The sequence below is a fragment of the Bombus pyrosoma genome, linkage group LG8 (assembly GCF_014825855.1).
Source record: "Bombus pyrosoma isolate SC7728 linkage group LG8, ASM1482585v1, whole genome shotgun sequence".
NCBI lineage: Eukaryota > Metazoa > Arthropoda > Insecta > Hymenoptera > Apidae > Bombus > Bombus pyrosoma.
Window position 1 is genome coordinate 4168526 of NC_057777.1, and position 26530 is coordinate 4195055.

The 26530-nt window shown below is 36.8% G+C and overlaps 1 protein-coding gene across 3 annotated transcripts in view; it reads right to left on the minus strand.

Annotated features, from left to right (window-relative positions):
• Positions 1 to 11367: 11367 nt before the first annotated feature.
• LOC122570135 overlaps positions 11368 to 26530 on the minus strand; it is a 38609-nt gene continuing 23446 nt past the window's right edge. For all 3 annotated transcript variants that reach the window (XM_043732059.1, XM_043732057.1, XM_043732058.1), the window contains 5 exons: positions 25908 to 26146; positions 25372 to 25650; positions 17499 to 17841; positions 14475 to 14763; positions 11368 to 12626 (listed from right to left, as the gene is read on the minus strand). In XM_043732059.1, the coding sequence (XP_043587994.1) occupies positions 12408 to 12626; positions 14475 to 14763; positions 17499 to 17841; positions 25372 to 25650; positions 25908 to 26146 (1369 nt within the window). In that variant the 3' untranslated portion in view covers positions 11368 to 12407. The remainder of the gene's footprint in view (positions 12627 to 14474; positions 14764 to 17498; positions 17842 to 25371; positions 25651 to 25907; positions 26147 to 26530) is intronic.

Sequence of the window (26530 nt, forward strand, 5' to 3'; positions counted from 1 at the left end):
AAACAGGATTCTTAATAGCTTCGTATTTTTTTTCACTCGATCGTTTAATTCCACGCTAGTAAAAGAAATATTTTTCACTTTTATTAATAGAAATTATGATGGAATAAAATGACTGAAGAGTTCTTTCACAAGCGTATTTTAACCTTTGGAAAATAAATCGTAAATGTTAATTAAAATTAAAATTAAGGATAAATTATAAAAAGACGGTGTAATGTTACTAAATAAACTGTCCTGTAAAGGAGTGCGTGTTGGACGTTAATTATTTGTACGCCACGTCAGTAGCAAAGGAAATATTTTTCATTATTATTTGAAATTATGAAAAGTCGCCAGATATTGCTCTTGTGTACTTACGATTTTATATGAGAAAAATTTCACAAAATCACAGGCATTTTTAACTGTCGAAATAAAAATGGCAATGCAAAATCTATCATTGGAAATATCGTTTTATAGTAATCATTCAGGTATACATATACCCATTACCGAATAAATTGTTGTATGAAACAGCACTTTAGTTATATTTTGCACGAGTGCAAAAATATATTAGAATAATAACTAGAAAACAAAATTTAACATTTTGAGCGAATTGTCAAATCGATGAAAGACGATCAGAAATGATAATGAACATTGTACACTGTATTAATAGATTTAGACGACTTGGAATCAAGCATCAATTTGAAGAAACTTCAAAATAGTTTGGACAGAATCCACTAACTTCTATAATTAGAAAATAAAATCCCGCGGAGATATCACGAATACCAGGCGTATCTTCCGATCTTTACGGTCTCGTTCGAAGTGGATAAAAAAGGCAGAACGCCGAAAACACGCGAGCACACTGGACCAGTCGAGAATGGAACATTAGTATGCAAATGGGTCCAGAGCCGACTCGTTCGCATATTTATTTCAGAAGATGGAACCACGCGAGATCCTTCGAAGGACGATCGTTGAAATCGACGTAAATCGTTCGACTCGTTGTATCCTCGTTTTACGATTTTCCTTGAGATCTTATCTAAACTCGAACCCTGTCTTTTTCTGTGCCGTGTTTGCTTTTTATCGACGCCGAGAGAACTGTTCAATGGTGCTAGTAATTTTATTTTCTTCGCAGAAAATGAGAGGAACGTTAAGAAAGACGAGCTTTCTAATCGTTGTCAGAAACTTTGCTAAATAATAAATTTAATATCTATATAAATCGATTACGTTATTACCTGATAAAGAGATTAGACTTTCTTAGAAATTTCACGACGATTCTATATTTATAGGAGAGATAGCTTAGTTCAGTTCGTGGGTGAGAATATCGTTGGTATGTGAAAGATATTCCTGTTGAGCGATTTTATTTCAGAACAGAGTGGGTTGCACCCTGACGTTTCGAAGGTTCCTGAAATCGACGATCGAGTGGGTCAGTGGGTCGTTGTCACGTTAATTACGAGGAATCCAGAGGCTGCGTACACCTCGAGCAATCACCTCCTTGTACAGGAATTCTCTTCGCTTCTCCTCCTTTACTTTTCGTTCTCGTCATTTCCGACAATGACAACATGGAAATGAAACGTTCCCTTGTACATTCCTGTCATATAAATCATATTTCGTTCAAGTCACTCATATTCACAATGAAAAATATCTTCTCTACCGAAATTTACACAATGGGATACGTTAGCCTAATTTTTCGTAGCGAGATTTGGTACTTTGATGAATTTTAGTTTCAAATTTTTCCACTTGTTGAAAATATGTAAATGGTTTCAGGAAAATTGATTTTTATTTGGTACGAATAACGAGCAATTATTATTTTACGGCTGTTATTCAGACCTATACCTTTTCCTTATATTATTTTCATTGAAACCGTTTACGAACAGTATAGTCAATTATACACTAGAGTCGACAGCTTAATTAAAATATTAAAATTTTCTATTTAGAGAAATTCCAAGTCATCGCTGAATAAAAATAACATAAAAATAATACTAATGATCTACTTAAATTTCATATACCGTTATTTGTTAAATCGTGAACAAACTTTCCCTAAAAGGAAGAATAAATAATCCAACATTCGTATGAAGAGGATAAATTGCGATCGTTATAGCGTAACTGCTTTCGTTACGACATTATAACATCCTGATTTTATTGATAAAAATTGCCCATTCTAGGATACTCCACTGTGCGATATTTATTAGCAAATTGCTTAAACGTCTTTGGGTTTGCGTCTGAATAATTACGAATAATGATAGTTGAGTAACGAGTAATACCAGAACCGTGACAAACTTTTACCAGAGAGTTCGAAGCTACAAAGAAATCCCACTTATATTTCCGGTAAAAGAGCAATACCGGTCTCGAGGTAGCCGGGGAAAGCTTTTAAGATACTTGGCAATCTTCTTTCTCTTTTTCCGGGTTAACGATGTTGGGACACTTGCTCGTTTCCTTTTTCCTTCATACTTTACCTCACAACATTGTAGTTTTCATTGTACATTTGCAAACAGCTCGTCAATCCAATTGTAATAGAAATACCAACATTTTCATCGAATTGCATTGCGTGTCCAAATAATTATATTATTATAAATTGTTATAATTAAATTAAACTATTTTAATAATTGAACAATTTTTGAACAATACAATTTTTGTGAAAGTTTAGTGAAACCTACACAAATTTGTTTCAGCCAGTAAATTGTACATTATATGCATTCCATATATTTTTTTATACCGATTTCTACGAAGAATCTCAATTCGGTGACTATATCTTTTTGTATACTTAATCGTAGCACACTTTACTACAAAAATCATTAATTAGCCTCTAATGATCCTCAATATTACGATGTCGTTTCCTTCTTCCTCCATACTTTGTAACATTATGTTTTTCATTGTACGTTTGCAAACAGTTCGTCAATGCATTAGTAACGAAAATACCAGCAATTTGATAGAACTGCATTATATTGCCAAATACTTATGGCCGGCGTAACTGTAATACGAATAAAAAGAAAAATTACGATGCACAAATGATATTGCAATCTTTCGAAGGAACGCTGACATCTTTTTCGAATCACCGTTCTGATCGGCTTGAGCCTGCGACAAAAAGCCTTCCCATGACTAAGAGTAATATCGGTCAACATATTCTAAGCGTCGATGCATGACACAGCCTCAAGTTTCCGGTATAAAACGGTATACCGTTTCGAATTTGCTAAAAACATCCTCAAAAAGACCGGCGACTTTTTTCTTAATTTAATTGCTCTCGGTGAGAACGATCGCGGTTGATGATTCTCTTTTTACGCGATTTATCAACGTCTTTGACAGGTAAGGAATTAATGTTTTTCAAGAGAGCAACGTGAAAAAATAGTACAGTTAATATTAATCATTAAAAGAGGTATAATTTCGAGCGAGAAATTAGAAGAGCGAGCTAATGACACGGGATGATCCAGTGTGTTTCAACAGCGGTATGAAGAAAAGCCAAGAGATATGCAGAGAATCCTGTCCGATGGAAATGCAATAACCTCACCGTTAGCGACTCGAGTCACGGTACCCCGATAAAAAGGAAAGAAAGTATCCTTTCTCGTCTGCGACCCGAGCGCTTCGCGTGTATTTTTAAATTCTTTGCGAAAAAGAAATATTTATATTCGTCTGTGGAATTGTTATTTGAATGTTTCGTTTTCCATCGACATGGACGAAAAGATGCTTTCATCTCAGAGAGTAACTTGTTTTAAAACGAAATTATTTAAAAAAAAAATTAAATTCTTCTTCGATTAATTTTATAATCTTCCGATATTTTATATACGAGAGTATTATATTCAAATTTATAATACTATATTATAGACATATAGCTAAGGCAGATTTAATTAAATCCTAATGTAATTTATACCTCATAAAAAGCAAATTAAATTCATGTCGATTAATTTAAATATTTTAATCAGAAACCAAGTTACTCTTAAATAATTGAAATTTATATTCATCTAACCGTGGAATATTTTATTTACCAGGAACATTTAAGTCGCATTATTCTTAAAAAATTAAAATATTTCAATGCTTTCACTTACTCAAATAACCTTCCAACATTTCATTTATATCATCGATTATTCATATTAATATTTATTATATTACGTATTTCGAATATTTTGTTTATAGAACATTTATTTCGATGTAAAAATATCAACTATCTTTGCCTAAAATACACAGTTCTTTTAAATTTTCTACCGTTCTGTTTCGTAATCGAACTATCTCATCGATTAAATAGTTCCTCCTTACGTTTCTATCTGAGCGCTCTGTACACGATTTCCGCGAAGTTCAACCTTGCCGCGTACCATGTAGATCCTTGAGTCGTAGATCAATCGTCTGCAAGGCACGTCGACGATCTTGACTGCTTTCTACTAGCTCGTGCCGAGGAAGCTTCGAAAGTTCTACGCAAATAAGCCGTAGGCTATGAGACGCACGTAAGAATCTCTCCTTAACACTTCAAACACCTCATACTTTCCATCTCGTGTCATCATTTTCCAGCACTAAGAAAGCTGTTTTTCAGTCTGAGGATCGTTTGAGAGTCGCAGGAACGCGAGAAAGTTCGTCCAACGTAAAAATAGGGGTTGCATTGACGTAATGATCGCTCTTCCGGTTACGTGGCGACTCGGTCACTGGCCAAACGAGTAGAGTGTTAATTAAGACGATTTGGTTAACGTTCGATCCGTCGAAAGCGCGACTAAGAAACGCGAAATCGGTTCTGCTAATAAGCGCGATTACTTCGGAATGTTTTTGCGTCTTGAGAAAATATCTGCAGTTCGATTATTACGAAACTTTCTCCTTTATCATAAAACAAGTATCGAAGCTAGATGAATACAAAATTGCAAAAGTTAAGGAGTTCGGCTTGAACGCTTTTCTATAATTAAATTACTAGTCCGGTGGTCGGAAAATTGAACAATTACAGTTTGATGATTATTCCTACGATTTGTTTTACGGCTTCAATTATTAAACTGGGCTGTTTACTTCTGAAACATATGCAAATAGGTGGTGAATGTTTATGCAAATTTATATTTTCTATGAACGTAACTATAGAAAATTAAATGGAACCCACCCAAATTTCTTTCATTCGGTGAACGTCATACGAGTACTATACTTACACGATTGTATTTTTAAATGTCTCATAAATACATAAACGTTCGTGCAGTGATATAAAAATGATCAATTTTTGCTTCTGATGAATTTCGATGTCATGAACTAAAATTTGAAATTAAAATAAGAATACAATTTGAATAGTGCTAATATCATAAAGAAACGGCTTAATGAACTATAAAAATGAATTTTTACATTTTTATATTAAGAGTATCCTTTTTAGTACGATCGTTGCGGTAATCTCATTCAACCATAAGACTCAACCATCTATTGACTGCACCGTGTCGATATAGTTCGCGCTGTGTATATGCGCGCATTGAAATCTCCAGCCAGTTAGAATAACGGAAGGAGAGATGAGGTGTGTTGCTCTATAGCGGTTCACTTTTACTAATGCGGCCGACTTAAGACGTCGTTGCCCTGCCAATCTAACGGGTGTCGTTCCACTGAACATTCCTTCTATTAATTAACACTTCATTTAATATGCACGAAGATACTTACTCCAAACATTCTTGATAGTCTTTCAAGAATGCTCTCACGAATGCTCCGAGAAATGCATTCGAAATGTCTAATAAAGTAAAATTTCCAATATTTGAGAAACACATTTTGTAAACATCATTTTGCTGCACGCAATCTAGAAATTATTCTTCGTTTTCACGATATCTAGCTTTCTGAATCGATTTGAATAATATTACATGTTCTTATAGAGACCATTCGTACAGACGAAAATGATTTTTGTTTTTGTAGTTTTGACTTTATTTTAATTGCCTTTAATTGCCTCCTAGTGGTCTGACAAATAAGTACAAACCCCTGTCCATATATTTTACATAAAAGGTTATTAAAATCTTCCGAAATATACTATCGAAAATCTATAAAATTTCGATTAAAAAAGAAAATTACAAATACTCCATCTCGATTACTATTCAAAGAAGATCCATGAGAAGTAATAAATTTCCCTTCGATTTTATTCCACGTTAATTAGTAACCACGCTTCGATTACCCTCAGTACCCTAGCGTTTCATCACAAATATCATAAAAATCTTCCAGACTGTACTATAGCAAACCTGTAAAATTTCAATTAAAAAAGAAAATGATAAATAAGTCATATCGACTAGGATTGAAAGAAGATCCATGAGAAGTAATAAATTTCCCTTCGACTTTCTTCCGCGTTAATTAGTAACCACGTTTTAATTGCCTCTCAGTCGTCTGACAAACACCAAGAAAGGGGGATTATATTCAAAATCAGCGCGAATACCGCAGGAGAAACTAGAAAAATTCTTTCAGGTACGCGCATCGGGAGCAACGCGAACTTCCGGCACGGAATATCCGCTTTTCCGTCACGTAGCCGTGTGCCTTTAGATAGTCATCGGGTCATAGCTTGCAATACATCGACATGACTATTGATGGCAGGAGCTACGAACATGAAACTCATGCGAAAACAGAGTCGAGTGACGTGCACCCATGGACGCCTCACGGAATACCACTCGAATTCTTTCTACGACCTCATCGATGCTTGTGCACTGAACCGTGCTCGTTTCACGATTTTGCTCCGAATCCCAGGATGGTCCGTTCTTTCCTTTCTCTATCCGTTCCTAATTTCGTTACGTTGCAGAAATTTTAGGAAAGTGAGGTTTCAAGGTGAGTTCGCAGGAACACACTCTGAAGGGTTGATCTCGTGATCTTAATGGGAAACGGTCCGGCGAAATGGCCCAAAAGAAAGAAGCCGAGACAGGTATCCTTTAGTCTGGAACACTGTTCTGCATACCGAGAATTCGTAGCTTTCCAGAAACGAATTGTCGATTTCACAGAAGATTGACGAAAACCAGGGAAATAAATTTTATGAGAAATTGGTGTGAAATGGAAAATTATTAAGTAGTTACCGTGAATTTTTATGCAAATTCATATTTTCATGGATACAATTAGAAGAATAGAATCTTGCATACTGTGTGCACTTTCAAATATCCTATAATTGCATAAATATCTAAATTTGAAGTCTAAAAAGTCTAAATATCACAAATTTGAACTTTCCTAATTGTAAAAGTATCTGAGTCAAGCTGTTCAAACGACAAAGCAAACGTTTATCCATCATTGATCAAGCCACGATGAAAATGTTTTAAAAGCATAAGTTAAAAACGCGAGTAATTCGATCGAGTGAAATCCACTGGAGTCGCCCGGTTACCTTACGAATTTTCTCGCGGTTTAGGTTTGCGTAATGGCGAACAATAACATCGACGGACGAATTTCCTAGCCGCACAAAAGGCCTGGCATTTAACCGAGGGATCGCACGTGAGCATAAAGCATGAGGCCCCGTGAGAGAGACCTATAACAGGTCACTGCCATCGAGAGAAGCGAGCAGGTTCGTAGTTCCAGGTCTCTTTATGGGAGAAGGGGATCCACTTTATTCCATGTACGTGTCCATGGAACACACACAATCATCGTCGGGTTACTTCTTTTAATCCGTAAATCTGTTTCTCTCACGGCCTGCGACGAACCGTACGTGTTGCAACTTTAAACGTCAAAGTATCCAACTGTGAGAAACGATATTTAATCAAGATTTCTTCAGAAGTCTATCTTCGAGGAATTCGACATTTGTCCTACTTGTAACTTTTGTTAAGAACATTTTCAAGTAAGTGTAACTGGAGCCTCTTTAACGTTAGAAAGATAAGTAAAGATATAACAAAGTATAATATAATAAAAATATATGTTAGTATCGTTTGACATTTTCCTCGACAGGAACCTTTATAGAATTCACGATGTACTCCAGATTTTTATTTTTCCGATACAATATTGTGTTCTTCGATTAACAGTTATACATATTGTTAAAGCTTTGTCAATCGTAAAATTACTTTTAAAATTATTCTTGTCACATGACGTTGCATATTTCATCTTTAGCTAATAGTTTCCTACATGGTTTAACAAATGACCAAAAAAGTTTCGTACGCCGTAAAAATTGCGAATATTCGTGTTTTAAAATTCAAGTTTCTTTTTCTTCAAGTCTCTGTGAAGATGCTGTTCTATTTGCATCTCAAGACAGAACAAATATCTACCAAAAAGACAAAGAACTTTCTCTTTGCGTTTTCAGGTAAAATCAACCAAGACGCGGTTTCCTTCTGCCAGCATTCCTGTGCAGTTGACTCGTCACTTTTCCCTCAAGCTCCCTTGGAATCAAGGTTTCGTTTCTTTCTTCGCATTCCATCCAAACCGCGGTTGTCCTCGCTCGTTTCTCAAGGCCAAGGTGTCAACTCCGTTCAGAATGCGTCAGCGTGGTCGCTGGCAACGGTAATCAAATTTCTGAATTCCAGTAGACGCGCGAATTTCATTATCCAATCACGGTAACCGGACCTACTCCACGATACCGTTCCCCACGTCTCCGCTATAACGGTTTGGCCTGCGAATCCGACGACGTTCTGCGCGATTTCTGGCCTCCATCATCTAACAAGGAAAGTTCGCGAACGGCTACGACGCTTTTTATCTTATCCCTCTTTCTCTCTTTAAATCGACATCGATTTTAGCAAATGGAGGATAAAAACAGGTAGATGGTATTAAGCAACGCTTCGATTCTAAGAGACATAGAAGATTTTGCTTCTATGACAGAGAATCTTTTTTTGATTCTGGAATGAACAAGACGCAAGCTTTGAGCTCTATAATACTCTTTAACGTATTTTCTTCGTTGATTTTTCGGTTAGTTTATGAGTTTACGAGTTTAAAGTATTTATGAAGGATGAGAGATGCCAAAATGGTGCGTGGACGAAAATTGGAGAGTTTTGTTTGAGTCCAAAGCAAGAAGAATGTCTTTCAATTCCGTGATAAAGAACCTAAAGTATTTTTCGCCTTGGAATATTTAATTTCTTCAATTTTCTTCTTTCTGTCCGTATAAAGGACCTGCGACAGATGGAAAACATAAAAACGAGAGTGACTGGAATTTTCATTGATTCTAGACTAGACAAAAATAGAGATAGAGAACTTCAATATATGTTTGTGGGAATACAAATTCCATTCTGTCCAATATTTTTCTACTTTGTTTCCCGAGGCAGAGCTGACTTTTCGCTCATACTTCGATACTTTAGTTCAGCGGTATATCTTACGTAACTAGCCGGTCGAAGCTTGCGAAATTCCATCGAGAAACGAGGAAAACCGCGGGCTAACCGAGACGCATTAGAAATCGGGGGTAAGTGGATCTGGCTTGTGCGGTGAACGCGACTGCTGTCGCTGTGGTGGCTTCTTGGAACTTGGCGATTTCTTAGAATCGCGATGATTACGATTACTACGGTCTAATACGATTCTCTGCAATCTGTTTGATTAATTCAAGAAATCGCGAAGTAATACCATCCACGATGATACAAAGAATTGTTTCAATCGTGAAAAGGATTAAAAAAGCTAGTTAGACTCTAATTTTTCCAATGAGAAAAGAAGAGTAGTAAGAATTCTTTAGGTAAATGAATTTTTTCAAAACAAAGAGGAAATTCAATTATCCAATTGGAAGAAAAAACGGAACGGACGAGCCTGAGATTTATTCGTCGCTCTGGCACGAAAGACTTTCTATTCATTTGTTATTCGTGCAACAACTATAGACATCGAAACAATGCAAACCGGCCACTTCCTGCTCCGTTAACCATGAAAGCAATTTAACGAGCCACCGTACGTGATCCAGCCAATGGACGTGTGCCGGTGGCTTATCAGAGAAATTTTCGTGCCGTCTTGAAACGGTGCTAATGAATTGACGCACGATCTGCAGAGAGAAAATGTATACGCGAGTAAGTTAATGGCCGCATATCAATACACGCGAATCTTGGCGCACCTTGCAGCGGATACATTATTTTATCACGATTACTGCTAGAACTTGAAGAGAAGAAAAGTGACGATGATTTTTCGTATATAGTATCTAATATCGAAAATCGAACAAGCGAGGACTCATCATGATTATTTTTGGAATTTAGTTAGAATTTGCGAAGAAGAGAAATTATGATTATTTTTTACATCTCATAATTCATATCTCAGAGGAAGAGGAATTTGTGAAATTTCTAAATTTAACGAAGATTACGCACGTTTACGTAAAATTTCGGGGAATTTCGGGGAACGTGTGGTATGCTGGTTGTTTCGGGGAAAATATTAAGATGAAAATGGTATAAACTGCGATGAAAGAATGTGCAATAACAGAGGCGTCAAAGGAGATAATTGTGCGCACATTTTCTCAAGCCAATCTGCTTTCCATAATTCGCTGTGTCGTGAAGTATTTCGTGCGCGAATTAATTATTACAAAATTGAAATAGGTACCGGGAAATACTTTCTAATTAATTATCATCCAAGCTATGAATAAAAAGTTGTAAATCGAAAGATAAAAGAAGGAGATTTCAACAGTGTATCGTGTCTAAAAATATTACATTAAGATAATCGTTGTAATTACGCATTTATTCAGAGATAATACTAAAAAGAACAGCATAAAAAGAATAATAATAAAAAAATAAACGGAAACAAAAATCCAACTGCAGTTCGTATTATGCTGCTCAGAGACGAATCTATCTCCATGAAACATTTATTTCACGGTCTTCTGAGATTTACTTGGCCATATATATTTGGAAACTTTTCTCTTGAGTGCGTCGACTCATGAATTATTAAACAAATCACCCCTTTACCATTCTTATAAATTATAAATAAATACTCACTTTTACTATTAAACCAAAGGAATACCACGAAAACTCCTATTAAACTATCTTCAAAACATCGCTAATTTATAAATATTTAATTGCAATTATCATATCAGCTACTTTCAAAGTAGAAGGCATAAATCGGTTTACAGGCTGCACATTCGAAAAAATTACGTTCAAACACGCCTTTCTATTTTCAAAGCAAAGCAGTTTTTCTAATTCTGAAACTACCATTAAATTATCCACAGAATTGCTTTTTCCATTTTTGAAACTAGCGTTAAACTACCCTCAGAATGTCGTTAACATAATACATATATTTTCCAAGATGTAAACTATGTCTAGACGATCCACCTTCTTATAAATTATAATACATTCGAATACCTATTTTTATCTTTAAACTAAAAGAGTCAAGAAAGTCAAAGAAGAAAGTAGTGTTTCTTAATTTAAAAATCTAACTTAAAATTTAATTTTAAGCAGAATTATTTTTAGTAAAATTATCATAGAAGGAAATAACGTAGAACTAAACTACCTTTGAAGCACTGCTATCGTAACAAATAAAATAAATATTTTTCGTAATAAATTTTTCCAAAATGGGAGCCACGATCCGATCTGAAGGATGCACGAAGGAGATGAAGGAAAAGAACGACAATCCTTATTTGTTATTAACCGTTATTATTGTTACTGTTACTGTCAATATTACTGCTTGTTACTTGTTCCTATCATTATCGTTAGTCTGGCATCCGGCGCGAATAACAATATAGTGCACGGAAGTCAAAGGTCAATAGTCGACCCACGACTTCGAGGATCATGTCGCGAGGAACGGCACGAGCTCGAGAGAGAATAATAAATGCTCGATCGCCGTTCGTCCCGATCGCTCAGGGCCATCGACGTTTTTCCATAGAAAAATTCACGACCTCCTTGAATCTATTGTATAAAAGTGAGGCAAACGAAACCATCGAAATGAAAAGCACACAAAGCGTGTAGCTTCGCCATTATAATATAATTTCGGAAGAATAAATTTTATTCCTTTTCTTCTTTCGATTCTGATGTTAATTGAGAGAGAGATACAATATGGCAGTGAACATTATAACAGCAATAATTGTAAATTTAGTAAGGTTTATAAGATTTATGAGAAGATTTATCAGATTTCAATTAACCCTTTCACGCTATGCAACGCGAACAGAAAATATCGAGCAACATCGTACTTTAGAAACTTCCTAATTAATACAAACGATAAACGTACTTGTTTGTAAAACAAAAGATGTGTTTCTATTGGAGTAAAATTATTATTACTATTCATCAATACAATTTAATGAAATGAAATTTCCAAAGATAGATATTTATCTAAATTACTATCTATAATTATTTTTAACAAGTTTCTATACTATAGGGTGGACAAAATTGTTCCTGAAAGGATTAATTAAACAGAGGAATCTAAAGAATGTTGCTATTTAAGAACAGAAGCTTCGAAGATACACCTAGATCTTTCTATAACAAATCACATTTTCTAAAGAAATTCTCAACAAAATATCCTAATATGAAATCATCGTCATGAGGTTTACATTTGCTCCCCGTAATTACTACTCTTAACGTCTTCACGAAGAATCGTCGAGGACGCTGGACAGCCGCGAATGGTACGATAACGATACGGTCGATTAATTAAATAATTTATTAGTTAACAACGAGCAAATCGACTCAGTACGGATGAAGGGCTGCTAGACCGAGTCTAGGCGGCTCTGCGTAGCTGTGTCGATATCGACCCGGCGTGGGCACAATTTCCAAGGGTGGTCTGGCGCTGTCGCGATCCAGTCCTGGGTATCTCTCGTGTTCGGAGAGTTCCTGGTACGTGGTTGCCCTGGCACGCACTTTCTCGCGTATCTCTCGCACATGTGCACGGTCACGGAAATCTCGAGCCTGTCGACAAAATTTTATGAAATAGAAATAATTGGCGAAAATTAAACAAGACGAGATGATTTAATGAACATACCTATTATAGACGTGATAATAAAGGTATAAACATCGACGATGTAATGCTAAATTATGTAGAAATGTATAAAGTAATAGTAGGCATATGTAAATGTAACAGAAACAATTGGTAAAAGTTAAACAAGTTGATGATTTAATGAACATACTTATTGTAGAAGTGATAATAAAGGTTTAAGCATTGACGACGTAAGGGTAAATTATGTAAAAATGTATAATAGCAAACATGCATAAATGTAAAAGATGTAATTGGTAGAAGGTGCACGAATACATCTACAATTTAATGAAGATATCGTAAAAGTAGTAGTGAAGTTCAGTTACGTAGAAATGTATAATATAATCGTAAACGTGCATAACATACATAAATATAACAGAGGTAATTGATAGAAGACACATACGACTATAGTCTAGTGAAAATGTAGAAGTGGTAGTGAAACTCAGTGGTATGAAAATGTGCAACGTAATAAGGCATGCACAGGATACATAAATGTAACAGGTGTAATTGATAGATGATGCGTTTATCGATAATAAAATATCGTTCAAATGGTAACAGGTTGATGACATAATATCACATTGTGTAGGGATGCAAAACGTAATTCGATCTTCTTCAATAACAAAAATAATTGGTAAATAGAAGAAGTGAATGGTTTAATTCAATGCAAAATGAGAACCTTTACAGCTCAGATTGTGAAGAATTGGATGTTGCTAATGTAACGATTACTACAATATATAATATAATATGTTAGAATGTTAATAAAACAAGGCACTGAATACTTCAATAAAGTAAAAACTTGTAGATGTAGTAATACATATAGAATTGAAAGTGGTGAACGGAGTATAATACTACACGTTTCTTAAAAAATACATCAACTTGTCAATGAGTGACTGGCAATGACATTCTTCGCTATGGAAGTTCGCAGTAATACGTTTTTCTTTTCACCCTACAAGCACAAACAGTGCTACGAGATAGGCTTGTACTAGAGAGCAGCATTATTTGCAGTAAAATTCACAAGCAAACGACATAGTAGAAGAAGCAAGAAATCACGCAACTCCTTATCCACAGGACAAGCAATTAGCATTTCCATGCAAGATCGCCACTAGTGGTTATAGAAAGTGCAAACCCAAATAAGAAAGTTCCAGACGACACGTGGAATCATGCAGTCGCAAAATCGAGAATCTTGAAATACATTTGTAAATCGAATCTAGAAAATATGAATATGAAAATTTAAGGAGAAAAATATGACAAACATAATTTTGTTGATTTTCTAATTTTAACGTCATTTATAATATTTTGTGATCGAAGAATAGTATGACATAGTTGAAAATGAATACCACCTCTTAGATCCAATATAAGCCTCTTAAAAATAGCGTATTAGTTTACGACGTTTTGTAAAATGCTAATACTAAGAGTAAGCAGTATTTTTAAAATTACGAAGGGGATATTTGTACCTACAGCTCCTAATCAAACAAAAAGATAATTTTGGCAACGATACACGATAACATATCGAATTTAGAAATCTTCTTTTATCTTAGAAAGAAAAATGTAACTTATCGTGTTCTTCTCCTGTAATCTTCGTATAACAAACGAAAAATGTTGCATATTATGTCAATCCCCTATGATCTTCATATATTATACACAAAACATATACAAAACATATTATGGAAATAATTCCAGAGAATTTCTGATGATAAGATGACAATAACGAGTTTCAGGATTTTTTTGTGGCAGGAAACTCGAGGAACGGTCAAAGAGGAGGACGTGGAATCAATGACCCTTACTTCTCTCGGATCAGCGATGTTCCTTTGATCTCGGAAGTCTCTTCCAACGGTTGGGTTTTCGTAGAAGCTCCTCGGCCGAGGCCTCGAGACCTCTTGCTCCGGTGGGCGTTCCATCGCGTAATGATGGGTTCGCGGCCGTGGTCGGGCCCTGTAAGAAATATCGTTCTCTCGTTCCGATACCTCCGAATGATTCCGTCTGATCAGGTGTTCGTGGCCAGTCGTTGAACTGTTGTTCGCCGAATGCTGACGAGTAGATTGGTCCTCGTGGCTCTGCCTCGCTGACTCGACCCTATTACATATCAAAATTCGTCACATATCAGAAAACATTAAATGATGATTAACATAAGTAGATCTTACCAAGTTTACTTTTATCTTCTTCGATAACAGATTTTCTCAAACTCTTTGTTTTTTTAATTTCTTGAAGGAAACCGATATATGTTCATATGTACGTAAACGTTTAATTCAAACATGATTCCAAAAGATAGGGTAATTGTAAATAATTTTTCTTATTTTCAACCTTCTTTTAACCTGTTAGTATTTTTCTAACAACATGACTCAACAACTTGTTAATTATTTGCTTTCCGTATGAACAATAAGAAATATACAAGAGCTCCGACTTCAAAGCAAATTTTATTGCAATCAGAACCTGTTTTCATTGAATCGGAAGTAGAATTCGTGCAACAGGTTGCACTCGGTATTCTAAGGAGATGCAGATCGCATAGTCAGACACGCAACACACTCATAGTGCCATAAACACGCAACAAACGTGCAGAGAAATTTTCACGTGACACTACGAATCTGTTGATCCGTAATCAAAGTCATGACGCTGATCATCTCCGTAAATTGAAAAGTACAAAGAAGTGAGGACGTTACAAATTCTATCTTCTAAATTTATTTTAGAATTTTTCGCTATTCTTGTTACGACTAATGATCTTATAGGAATGAAACATTTGTTTCTTGAATATTAATTGTACATTTATGTAATGAAAAATGAAAAAATTAATAGAAAGTGGAGCTTATCAGGATCATTCGCATGTTTTAATACTTCCACATTGATGGAAATTTTTAGCCTATTCTATTAAATTCAGAGGCTACGTTATCGAGTCTATTTAAATCAAATGGACGAGGTATCTGGAATTTTCTCGACACGTTTGGAAGAGCTCACAGAGTTATATCACTATGTGCCACTTCCGAATTCGTTCCACTTGCCATGTGCTACTTCTGGCAATCGCTTGTCGCGAAATAAATTGGTAGGGACGTTCATCAATTTCCCTGAACATCCTACAACGAACTTAAACTACAAACTAGTAAATAGAATCCTAGATGAGTCACTTAGAAACCAAATTAACATGCTATCCAATACATCCAATTTTCAACAATTTCTTAATACAGAATATATATGTGTGTGTGTGTGTGTCTGTGTGTGTGTCGATTTGTATGATTAATAGACTGCAGATATTTATTGAAATTCATATTTTTATGAAATATAAACAGTGATTTGTTTCATCCAGTAAATAGTGTAATATGTACTTATAGAAAATATCATATTCTTTCGAGCTACCTGTACACTGCAAATGTTTGCACCTTTGAATTTTCCATAGATGAGCAAACATCCGCATTCCAGTCGTTAATAAACTGAGAGTATTTATCTAAATTTTATAGCTTCAATGAAAGAAATAAAACCTAAGCAGAAATTTCTTTCGCCTATAAAGTATTACGATAAACACTCCACATTAAACATTTCATATGTTATTTACATTCTGTTCATTTTTCACACTTACAAACCTCTCATAAATTCACAAAAAAAGTCCGCAGTCTAGTGATTAATGTCAAACCTTTCGAAAGCTAATGCTTTAACCTCGATGGAATTGAATCGTTTTATTTCTATTTAACTCGAATAGCCGTCGAGTGAAACGATAATTTTCATAGAAATAAAGTTAGTAGGAAGTCAAGCAACACCATTGAAATATATTCTTCGTGCTCTGAATGAGAAGTTCGTTGGCTGGCATCAATGGACCGAGCTCGCATATATGTTATCTATGAGACAATCGTCGACTTTTCAGCTGCTATTTGCTCCGGAATCGCTCTCCAGCTGGTCGGGCAGCTTTTACTTGAGATTGACACCGGTGATTGCTGGCCCAAAACGAATGCCACCGGGGGGAAAAGCAAAGACAACCGCGTGGCCTTTTAAAACTAGTCTTTCTGGTCTCGGCACGGGAGAAAATGAGAAGAGGCCGGTCGAATCGGTACCCTCACAATGGAATCGGTGCAGATTCTTTGGATTAGAAAACGAATACGTCGAACTCGTTAAGATCCACGTTTGCCATAATGGCATTTATGGTACTGAAAGCTGTTTCCAATTGATTCTGATCGCTATATATATGTACCTTGACTTTTTACTTTTTATTAGTGGTATATCGTGTCTTTCTCAATTTACAAGCTCTCTGTCAATAGTGTCTTTAAGAAAAAAAAAGTATTTATGATTTTAAAATGTTTTAGAGACATAAAGATATTACAGGTATTTCAGTGATGATATCTGCTTATGTCATCCGCATTTCATAACGAGGAGTCGAACTGTCTTTTCACTGTCTTTTTCTTCATCTCTTCTTTTTAGTTATGGATAGCTTTAGCGCTTGTCAAACCAATGTAAATCTTCCTGATTTGCACGTCAACCATGCAGAAACTAATTTTATTAACTTTATCGAGAAAATATATTAATCTTATTTTTCAAAGGTCAAGCACCAATAATACATGTACTGTGTAGACAAACGAAGAAATGTGTAAAAGACAGAATTGATTCAGTTGACTTCTAAGCGACTCATACATAAAACGAAATGGTTCTAGCTGATAATATTAATTAAGAAGAATATCTGTACTTTTTAATGCTCCATTACGTATTTCCTTTATTTAACCAAGGAAATTTAATTGAAAGTAAAGATCAAAGGTTTGACTGCAAATAAAAAAATGAAGATAAAGAGTAAGAAAGTGGCGAAGAGAAGAAAGATTACGAAAATAGAGCCATACCTATGAGCAGGATGACTGTCAACATCTCTCTGCCTTGAAAGGCCAGGTCTAGAGATAGCCTCTCTCTCCATAGCTCGAAACATCTCCTTAGCATCCTGGAATCTTTCTCTAGGGCTAGTCACTTCACCAGGATTCATCCTCGGTTGATACTGAGGGCTAGGCGATCGTTGCCTAAACTCTGGTGCTCTACGACTTCTGTTACAACTTGGTGAAACACCTCTGTTCACTTGACTGGGCAATCTTTCAGGACTTCTTGGTAATCTTGGCAGCGTTAGACTCGTCCCAGTCGTCTCCGTCTCTGGCAAATAATCATTCTCTTCTGCTGGCACTCCCCAGTCGTCGTCTGAAATAAATCACAAATGATTAACATTCCCTTTTTCTTATATAGCAAGCTTATTTACAGCCAATCTTCTATACACAGAACATAATAACTTTGTAAATAAATTAAGGAGACTATATTCTTGTACAGTTTTTATACAGATTACATTTTTATGAATGAATTATACGTTACACCAAACATTTTGAAATTCCACCAGCACTATACCGTACACCTTACTAGATTATGATGATTACAACTGAGGATAATAATAGTGATTGAATAAGCTTTTCTCTTTTTGATATATCTTATACGCACATATCCCTTATATCGTACGGGTGCGTTTCAAATGAGTCTATCGGTATAGGAAATGATTGGCATCATTTCGAGGATTAATCACTCCGCCATGAATCCTTCGTTCTACAAAGTAGAAAGCTACGATTGAACAATGGATCAGCTAAAAACACGAGGACAGAAGAAGAAGAATCGAGAGAGTCTTCGGTAAGAGTCTCAATTTCTCTTTTATCAAGCAACCTGTCGCTTGGCCAAGAAAAGGGAGAAGAAACGGAAGAAAAAGATCAACGTGTGTCTCTTTCTCAGATCTGTTCGAAGAGGTCAGGAAGGTTTGAAAAGAAGCTGGAAAAGACACGAAGGCAACGTATGACGTCGAGACGAGGCCGAAAGAGGAGGCAGGCTAACAGCTGCCTCAGGCTGTGGGCCGAGAATGCGGAACTTTATTCCGCTGTTGTGTGTGACCTCCCACGAGGTCGATTTGCACGCGAATTCATCAACAGCCGGTGGATTGGTACACGTTCATATCGATCCTCGTCATTATCTTTCGATACACGGTGACGTTTATTAACCTTTTATTTATTATTTATTTATTAACCAGGATTGAAATATATATGTAAAAATTCCAGGATCGTAGCAGGGTTAATATTAAAAAAAATATATCTTTAGTGTAAAATTTAAATGAAAAAATTTGACGCGTGTCGATAATTCTCTCGTAATTTTCTAAAATTTAACAAACTGTTTAACGATACAGAAGTACGATTCGGTTGAAAATGATCAAAGGGCATGACAGAACGCAGGTTAAATGAGAAAGGACGCGAGAAGGCGAACGTTCATGGAAATCAGCCTTTCGAGAGCTAACGTTTTGCGCAATACACCGTGCAGACGCGAATACCGCACCAGGTAAAAGTTAAAAGGCAAAGAGCCTGAGATTCTTCTGAATATCATCGACGATCCTTGGGATCCTGAGAAGAGGTTGCAACTATAGTTCTACCCGTTCTATAGGCTTGATTGCTTTTTCTCGGTCGTTCTGGTGTTCGTGAGCAATTGAACGAGAAAGTGGATTGTCTGTAGAGAAAAAAAGGGATTAGATTTTATATTGAAATTGAGTGGATAGGAAATGTCGTCGATTTGTAAAACATACTAAGCGCTAATGGCAAGATTAATTAAAAAGAAAGAGTAAAATGATTGATTTATAAAATGAATTAAACGCTGAAAGCGAGGTAGTCGATTTATAAAATGAAGTAAAAGTTAATTACCTATTCTTTGTGCAGTTGCACGCGTACACGAATTACGAATCACGTTGTGGATGCTTGAAATTTCTACGGCAATCAAATTTATAACCCTAACATATAATTAACTGTATAATTAGAAGCTTCTTTAGAAAAAACGTCCTATACAAAGGACGATTATCCAACTACAAATCCCTTTGGAAAAATGTTCTACTTAATTTCCTGCACAAAAAATACAATTAGTCAATCGGAAACCCCAAACGATGATTACTTAAACGAAAAGTCCATTTTTCATTAGACCAATCGCTAGACCGTGTATTTTTATGTCTACTACTTTACAGCCAGTCTTAAATTAAAAATTTAAGTAGACATTTTATATTTTCCGCAATGTTGCACCTTTCAGTCAGTGCCATAAGTGCATAAAAATCTGCAATCTACCAATCATCCACTAAAGTTTATATCAAAAGTACACGCGACGGAGTAACACTTCGAGGATAAAGTAGCTACCGAACGTGGCGATAAATTAATCGTCCTAATCGACGGTCGGAATCTGGCAAGCACAGGATAGTTTCGCGCGATGCATCAGCGCGCGAGAAACAGCGATACAGGGATCGCGGATCGTGAGCAAAGTGTGCCAGATCGCGAACAAGCGAGAAGCGCCGCTTATATGGAGATACGAACGTGGAAATCGTGATCGAGCCGTGTCCCCGAGACACCTGTTGCGAAACGGGTTCCTTCGTGCCGCGTAAAACACCAATGATATAACGAGCCGAACTATTTTCCTAGACAGGCTTCAACGTTTCCTGCTTTGTCGTCCTTTGATTTTAACAGGTTCGCGACAAACGTTTGGGATCACTGTGCGCCCCGTAGAAGCGAAAGATTTAAAGAAGGAAATGAATCGAGAATTCTGCTGTCTTAAGAAATTATTTCATCAAGCATCTACCGTGACGTATAGAGAAAAGTTTAGAAAATGGATTTACATTTAATAGGAGCAGTGAACGAATATAATACGCAGATGACTGTTATCAACATGGTAATCAATTTTTAGTACAGAAGTTACTAGAGCTCATAGTGTAGCAATTTTAAATATCCTCTTATTCGCCACTGTATATAATAACGAAGGAAATTATAAACATTATTTTTAATCGATAGAAGACTCGGTATATGTATGTAAATTAATTTCTTGATCGACAGCGTAGATAATGATGCGTAGATAATGACACAGTTCTTAATAAAGTTATCTTAATTTCTATTACTGGCGCAAATCTGTTTTGTTTTAAAGTAAAGTTTTCCGCGTTTAACAATTTAACGACGCTTTAGGGAAAATTCTCTAGAGCACGAAACGTAGTTTTCGAGTACGATTTGTAAAGATTTCGAGCTCATAGAGAAAGTATTAAAAGGCTGTGTGTATTAAGGTCGTCGTAAAAAGATTAAATGGAGCCGAAAATCCAGGAAAGATTAATAGCGAGTGTCCATAAAAACTGACGTTGGTGAAAAGCGGCTTTAGTCGGTCAGTGGCACGTTCGGCTAGAAAACATCGGTGCTCAATGAAAAATCGCATAATTATCTAAGCCGCTGATGTATGCTCGCTTTAAGGTCGTAAATCTGCCAAATGACTTCCGACCCATTCACGATTTAATTGCATGGGACCAAAAAACAACTGCACGACACCTGGACAGATTTCAACCCATAACATTCGAAATTTATTTCTTTCTAGTCATTCGAGCCCCGCAGAATGCAAATTGTACAGGAATAACGAACGACTGTGTAGTATCTCGGAATTAAAATTTCTAACTGGGATTTATGGATATTAGCTAATTTAATTCCACGCTCGTTAATACAAATTAGCTGAATTAACTGGAATTAAAAATCACATTTCGATAGGATTTAGTTTCGTAGACTCGCAGAAGCATCAGTTAGAAAACATTTCGAATTAATTTAATTCAGAGAGACCATTTTGCACATTGTAATTTCTAATCGAAACAATTCAATTCTTCGAGCTATAAATCTATTTAAAATACTTCGTTGAATGAATTCATTTAATTCAAATTAGAAAACGCGCTTCATTAACATACTATAGATAGGACTTACAAATAGCAGTGATCGAAGAAACGCCATTTAGAAATCTACTGAAGAGACCCGATTGAAACACCAGTCGGAAACCTCCTAAAAATACTTAATTCAAAATCCAATTTAGAAACCTCCTAATGTAACGTAATCGAAAATCCACTTACAAACCGCCTAAACTAATTTCGTAACATTTTCTGTAAGTTTCAAATATCAATCTCCTCAACCTCGACACTCTCCATTTTCAAATCCCCATCAAAGCAATCTAACGCAACAAACTAAAAAAAAAACCATCTGCTAGTTAACCACTCATGACTCAAATCCTATCTGTCATCGATCAAACATTCTTCTAACTCCTCTCCGACTCAAACATAATTTACAACACGTCGACTGTCTCAACCGTGCAGGTGCTCGGGAGATAACCCTAGTCGGACGACAGACGTCGAATTAGCGGAACAGATACTCTCCGGCTGGAACGCGTGTAGCGATTCCGGTAGCGGCGTCTGGACATCAGGGCCTGGTGTCGAAGCAGCTCGATTTTTGCCCGGTTGCGGCTGCCTGCGGAGCTCGGAGAAGATGTATGCGTGTACCCGTAGGCTGGTACCTGCCGCTGACACGACGTCCTAACGGTATTCCTTCGACTGTAACAGGTGCCCAATACCAACGTCCTCTTCGTGCACGTAGTTAAAACACGGAGCTCGGTCAGCATCGACACACGACCACAAAAACAACCTGGTTCCTCTGTCTTCTTCTTCTTCTTCTTCTTCTTGTTTTCTTCTTTTTTTCTCGTGCTTTTTTTCTTCTCTCTTTCATTGGCTTCCTTCGTTCGCGAAATTTATTCGTTTATTCGCTATATAGGTCAGTCGTCCGTTAAAAACGTGTTTCACGGTGAGATGGGGAACGCGGCACGCCTTAACAACGACCGCCGACTGACTTTGAAGTTTCAATCCCTGAGCGAGTGGAGAGGCCCTCTTTAATCCTGTTTTATCGCCGATTAAAGGCAACCTGCGGGAACTTGCCACGTTTCGACCAACGCGACGTAGTTTTTTCTTAGGAATCACGCTTTTGAATATAGGTAGTGTTCCGCCAGGTAATAGCAGGTTTAAGTAGCTTGCGCCGCTATGTGGTCAGACAAGTTTCAGCCATTCCTCTTTATTATCTTTCATTTGTTTTTGATTATCTCAATCTTTTTATCTCATTTTCGTTTTATGTAAGATGTCCAAATATCGGATGGGTTAATTTGGTTTTTGTCAATTTTCTTGTTTGTCATGATTTCTTCTTTCAGTTCTACGTTAAGCGTCTTGAAATATTACGAATTCTTTTCATTTGCCACAGTGAGTGCAATATTGAGATACAAAAATTCGAGGAGTGTAGGGAGCGTTAATAAATCGAGAAGGACGGGACAATGCAAAATTCCGAGAAACGTTTCGAAAATCGAAACTTTCTTCGACGAAGGCGTATTCGTTTAGCGATTCGTCGGGATAAAATTCCAAAGGAGAATCGTCGTCGAGCGATCGAAGTGAAAGCAGACGAGAGGATTGGCGATATTAGAGGCGCGTTTGCATTCAGCTCGAGGAGCAATGACGCGAAGAGAGAAAAATCGAGGAGGGATGACGACGACGACGACGACGACGACGAGGAACGTACGAAGAAACGATTTTTCGTAGCTCCACGAGAAACTGGGTTACCGGGTCGCCTTCCGCCCGGTTTTCTACGAGCGCCGATAAGATTCGAGGCGGAACATACACGCGCGGCCACCTGTTCAACCCGGTAGAAAGCGTCCAAATTTTTGTCATCGTCACGAATCTTCAACGCAATGTTACTTCTCTTTTTTTTTTCCTCGTATTTCAAGTTCGACCACGTTTCTTTCATTGCGCTCGAAATTTCGGAGAAAGTTCACTTTTTACGTGTATCGTCCACGTTTTACGAAAGTTTTTTTTTTTTAGAATTTTATAGCTTCGGCTTTTAGCTTTGAAGTTTACCGACGTCTTTTTCTCTTCGGGAGGTAGCAAAAAAGCTGGAATAAACTTCTAACACGATGAATATGAAATAAATGACGATTATATTTACTCTGAATTATCCGATTATATCACATTTGTCTGTGAATTGCTATAGTCTATCGTATTGGACATTCATGATATTGTTATAAGAAAGAGGACAGTAAATAGCCAAAATTTTTTATCGAAGATACAAATAATTTTCTTCTGAATTGTTTACTCTCCTAGTATCATGAAACAACATTTCTATACGCAAATATAATTTCCGTCGTTTTATTTTACAAGTTATTTGGTCTTGAGGCTAAAACGTATTTCTTTCATCTGAACTTTAACTTAAAAAACATTATATAATATTGTTTATTTCAACAGTTACAGTCTTTGCTTCTAGATGAACCATATCTTCGTATAACAGGTTCGTTTCATTTTCATCTATCGTGCGTAAAAATGTTCCTTTCTAATAATAATGTGATACTAAGAGGAAAAACGATAACAGAGATACATTTATCATGCCTTTTCCTGTAATCTTTATATGTAATTAAAGTTAGCAAAAAGCATGACGAACTTCTTCCAGGATTTAATATCGCGAAAGAGCAACTGCGTCGCGGTTCATCAGTTTTCGTGAAGGAGAAGGATCACGGGATCGTTTCCCGAGCGGGACCAGGAAAACAAGAAGCGGAGACTTTCACTTTCGTGCAGCATCAACCAACAGTACGCGCGATCGTTTAGCGGGCGTAATGGCGCGTTCAGCAAGATCGCCTAATTTCCCAGGAAAACACTTGAACCGCTTTCCACTTGGCAGTTAGACGACATATCGTGTGTAATTACTCTTGTATTCTTGTTTCTTTACGATGCTATTGAATCTTTTTGTTCAAGATAATGAACGATGGTATTGTGTACGGCTGTGGAAGCTTCTTCTCGTTGAATATTATACAGAAATATTGGAATTTTAGGTTTCTCGGATTAAAAAATTGGCCAAAATTCGAGGAGAACAACTGTCACGGTGTGGGTCGATCTTTTTATTAAAACGATACAAATATTTATAAAAAAAAAACTGCAATTTTTTAAAAACTGCAAGGTTTTACCAAAGTAAACTAGACTCGTTTGAATAGCTACGTGTCGCTGGCACCGTGAAGTCACGGTGAACAACGAGTTTACTCGCGCTTTTCATTCACAATAAATTTCACACTTGCTCAGCATGACTATCGAATCGCCGCGAGAACGTAACGCCTCCGTGCTGTCGTAATTTCCCCTCTTTCGCGCTATTTAGCTTGGCGTTTCGTTACGGAATCCGTTTCGATGTTTCGCGTGACATCATTCTCGTGAGTCCCGCGATAAATCCACGACGATAAACCCGAATGAGTTTCGTGGAATGAAATTCGAATGAGTTCCGCGGAATGAAATTCGGAAAGGATGTCAAAATATGAAGGTAAAAATTCAGAGCACACAAATGGGATGGAAGCTTCTATTGGGAGACGAAATAAAAAAAGATAGAAATCCGAGAAGGAGAAAACGAGGAAAATCTCGGAGGAAAATTCACGACGATAAATCCACTGTAAGTCCGAGTGTATTTCGTGGAATGAAATCCGGAAAGAAGTGGACGATACGAACGAAAGTTCGTATTGGCACGTCGAGGAATAAAAATAAAAGTTCGACAGGAACGAAAAGAGTGAGAGCTTCTATTGTCAGTCGAAATATAAAAATAGAAATTTCCGTTAAAGAAAACGAGAAGAATGGTATAATCTCCTTACCGGAGAAAAATTCACCACGATAAATCCACTGTAAATCCGAATACTTTTCGTGGGACGAAATTCGATAAGAATGGAAGCTCGTATTAGGACGTCAAAGAATAAGAATAGAAGTTCGAAGGGAACAAGAAGAATGAAAATTTGTATTGACGGCAGTCGACATATAAAAATAGGAATTTCAGAAGGAAAAAAAGATAAGAACGGAAGCTGGTATGATTGACTTACCGGAGGAAGAATCTCTAGAAGGTCTGGAAGGTCTGGGGCCCAAAGGATGATGACTCTGATAAGGTGGAGGTGTAGCAGCGCTGTCCGAGCCTATTCCACTGCTCGCCGCGCTCCTCGTGCCACCTCTGTCAACCGTAGTACTACCGCCTACGATCGTTTGATTCAGGCAGCGCCTGAATTCTATTCCAGCCAGATTGCCCCGGTGTCGGTGCACTGTATCGTAATCCCGCGGAGGCAGCAGAATCGGGCCCACGTCGTTGTCCCCTGAGTTGCCTCTGCCTGAAAAGGAATAAGCCGTGCCTCGCGCTCATCTCCCTCTCATACCAAGCAGCTTCGACCAAGCTGTCATCGATATTCCTACTTGTACCCATGTTTGTATCTTTTCTTACATTTGTAGCGCCTCGAGGTATTTCAAAACTCAGCACAGAAAATTTGTAAGTTCTAATTTAGAAATGTATTCACTGTCGTCGTTCGAACAGAGATTTCCCTAATTTAAATAATTTAATGATGGAAATTACTTGTAAGGAAATATTTACCCAGCTTGGCACGCAATTCCGCAGCCAAAGACTCGTATATCGTGGTAGTCTGGACGGTATCGTGTCTAAGTTCGCCACTACCCTCCGATGACTCTGATTCTCTGGTGCTCCTACCGTCGCTACCTAAATTGCTACGAGCTCTGCCTTCCAGCGAGTTCACCCTTGCCAAATTGTCGGTGTGTGATGCCAATGCCTTCAACTGGCCACCCAATAATTCGGCTGTCTCGACCGAGTCGCATCTAAAGTTACAAGAATCAAATCCACGCGTAAGAACAACGTATGCTAGGAAAGTTCTTTTATTAATTTAAAACTTATTAATTTAACTAGGATTAGAATCAAATTTTTAAATAAATTCAGTTTCTCGAATTTTTCAACACTTACGTCAGTGTCTAAAAGCTTTTAATGTCATTCAATAACTAGTAATTTATGAATTAACATTCTTTTCTGTCTGTTTATACTTAACGACTAGTTATGACCTAATAGGTAGACAGACGGATGTTTTGCGGAGAATCTGGTTATTGTCGTAAATATTCGTTTTTATGTATTTGCCACACTGAGATGTTATTTTCATTGATTGCATGTTTTATGTAAATTGAATGTTTTATGTAATCATTATATCAAAT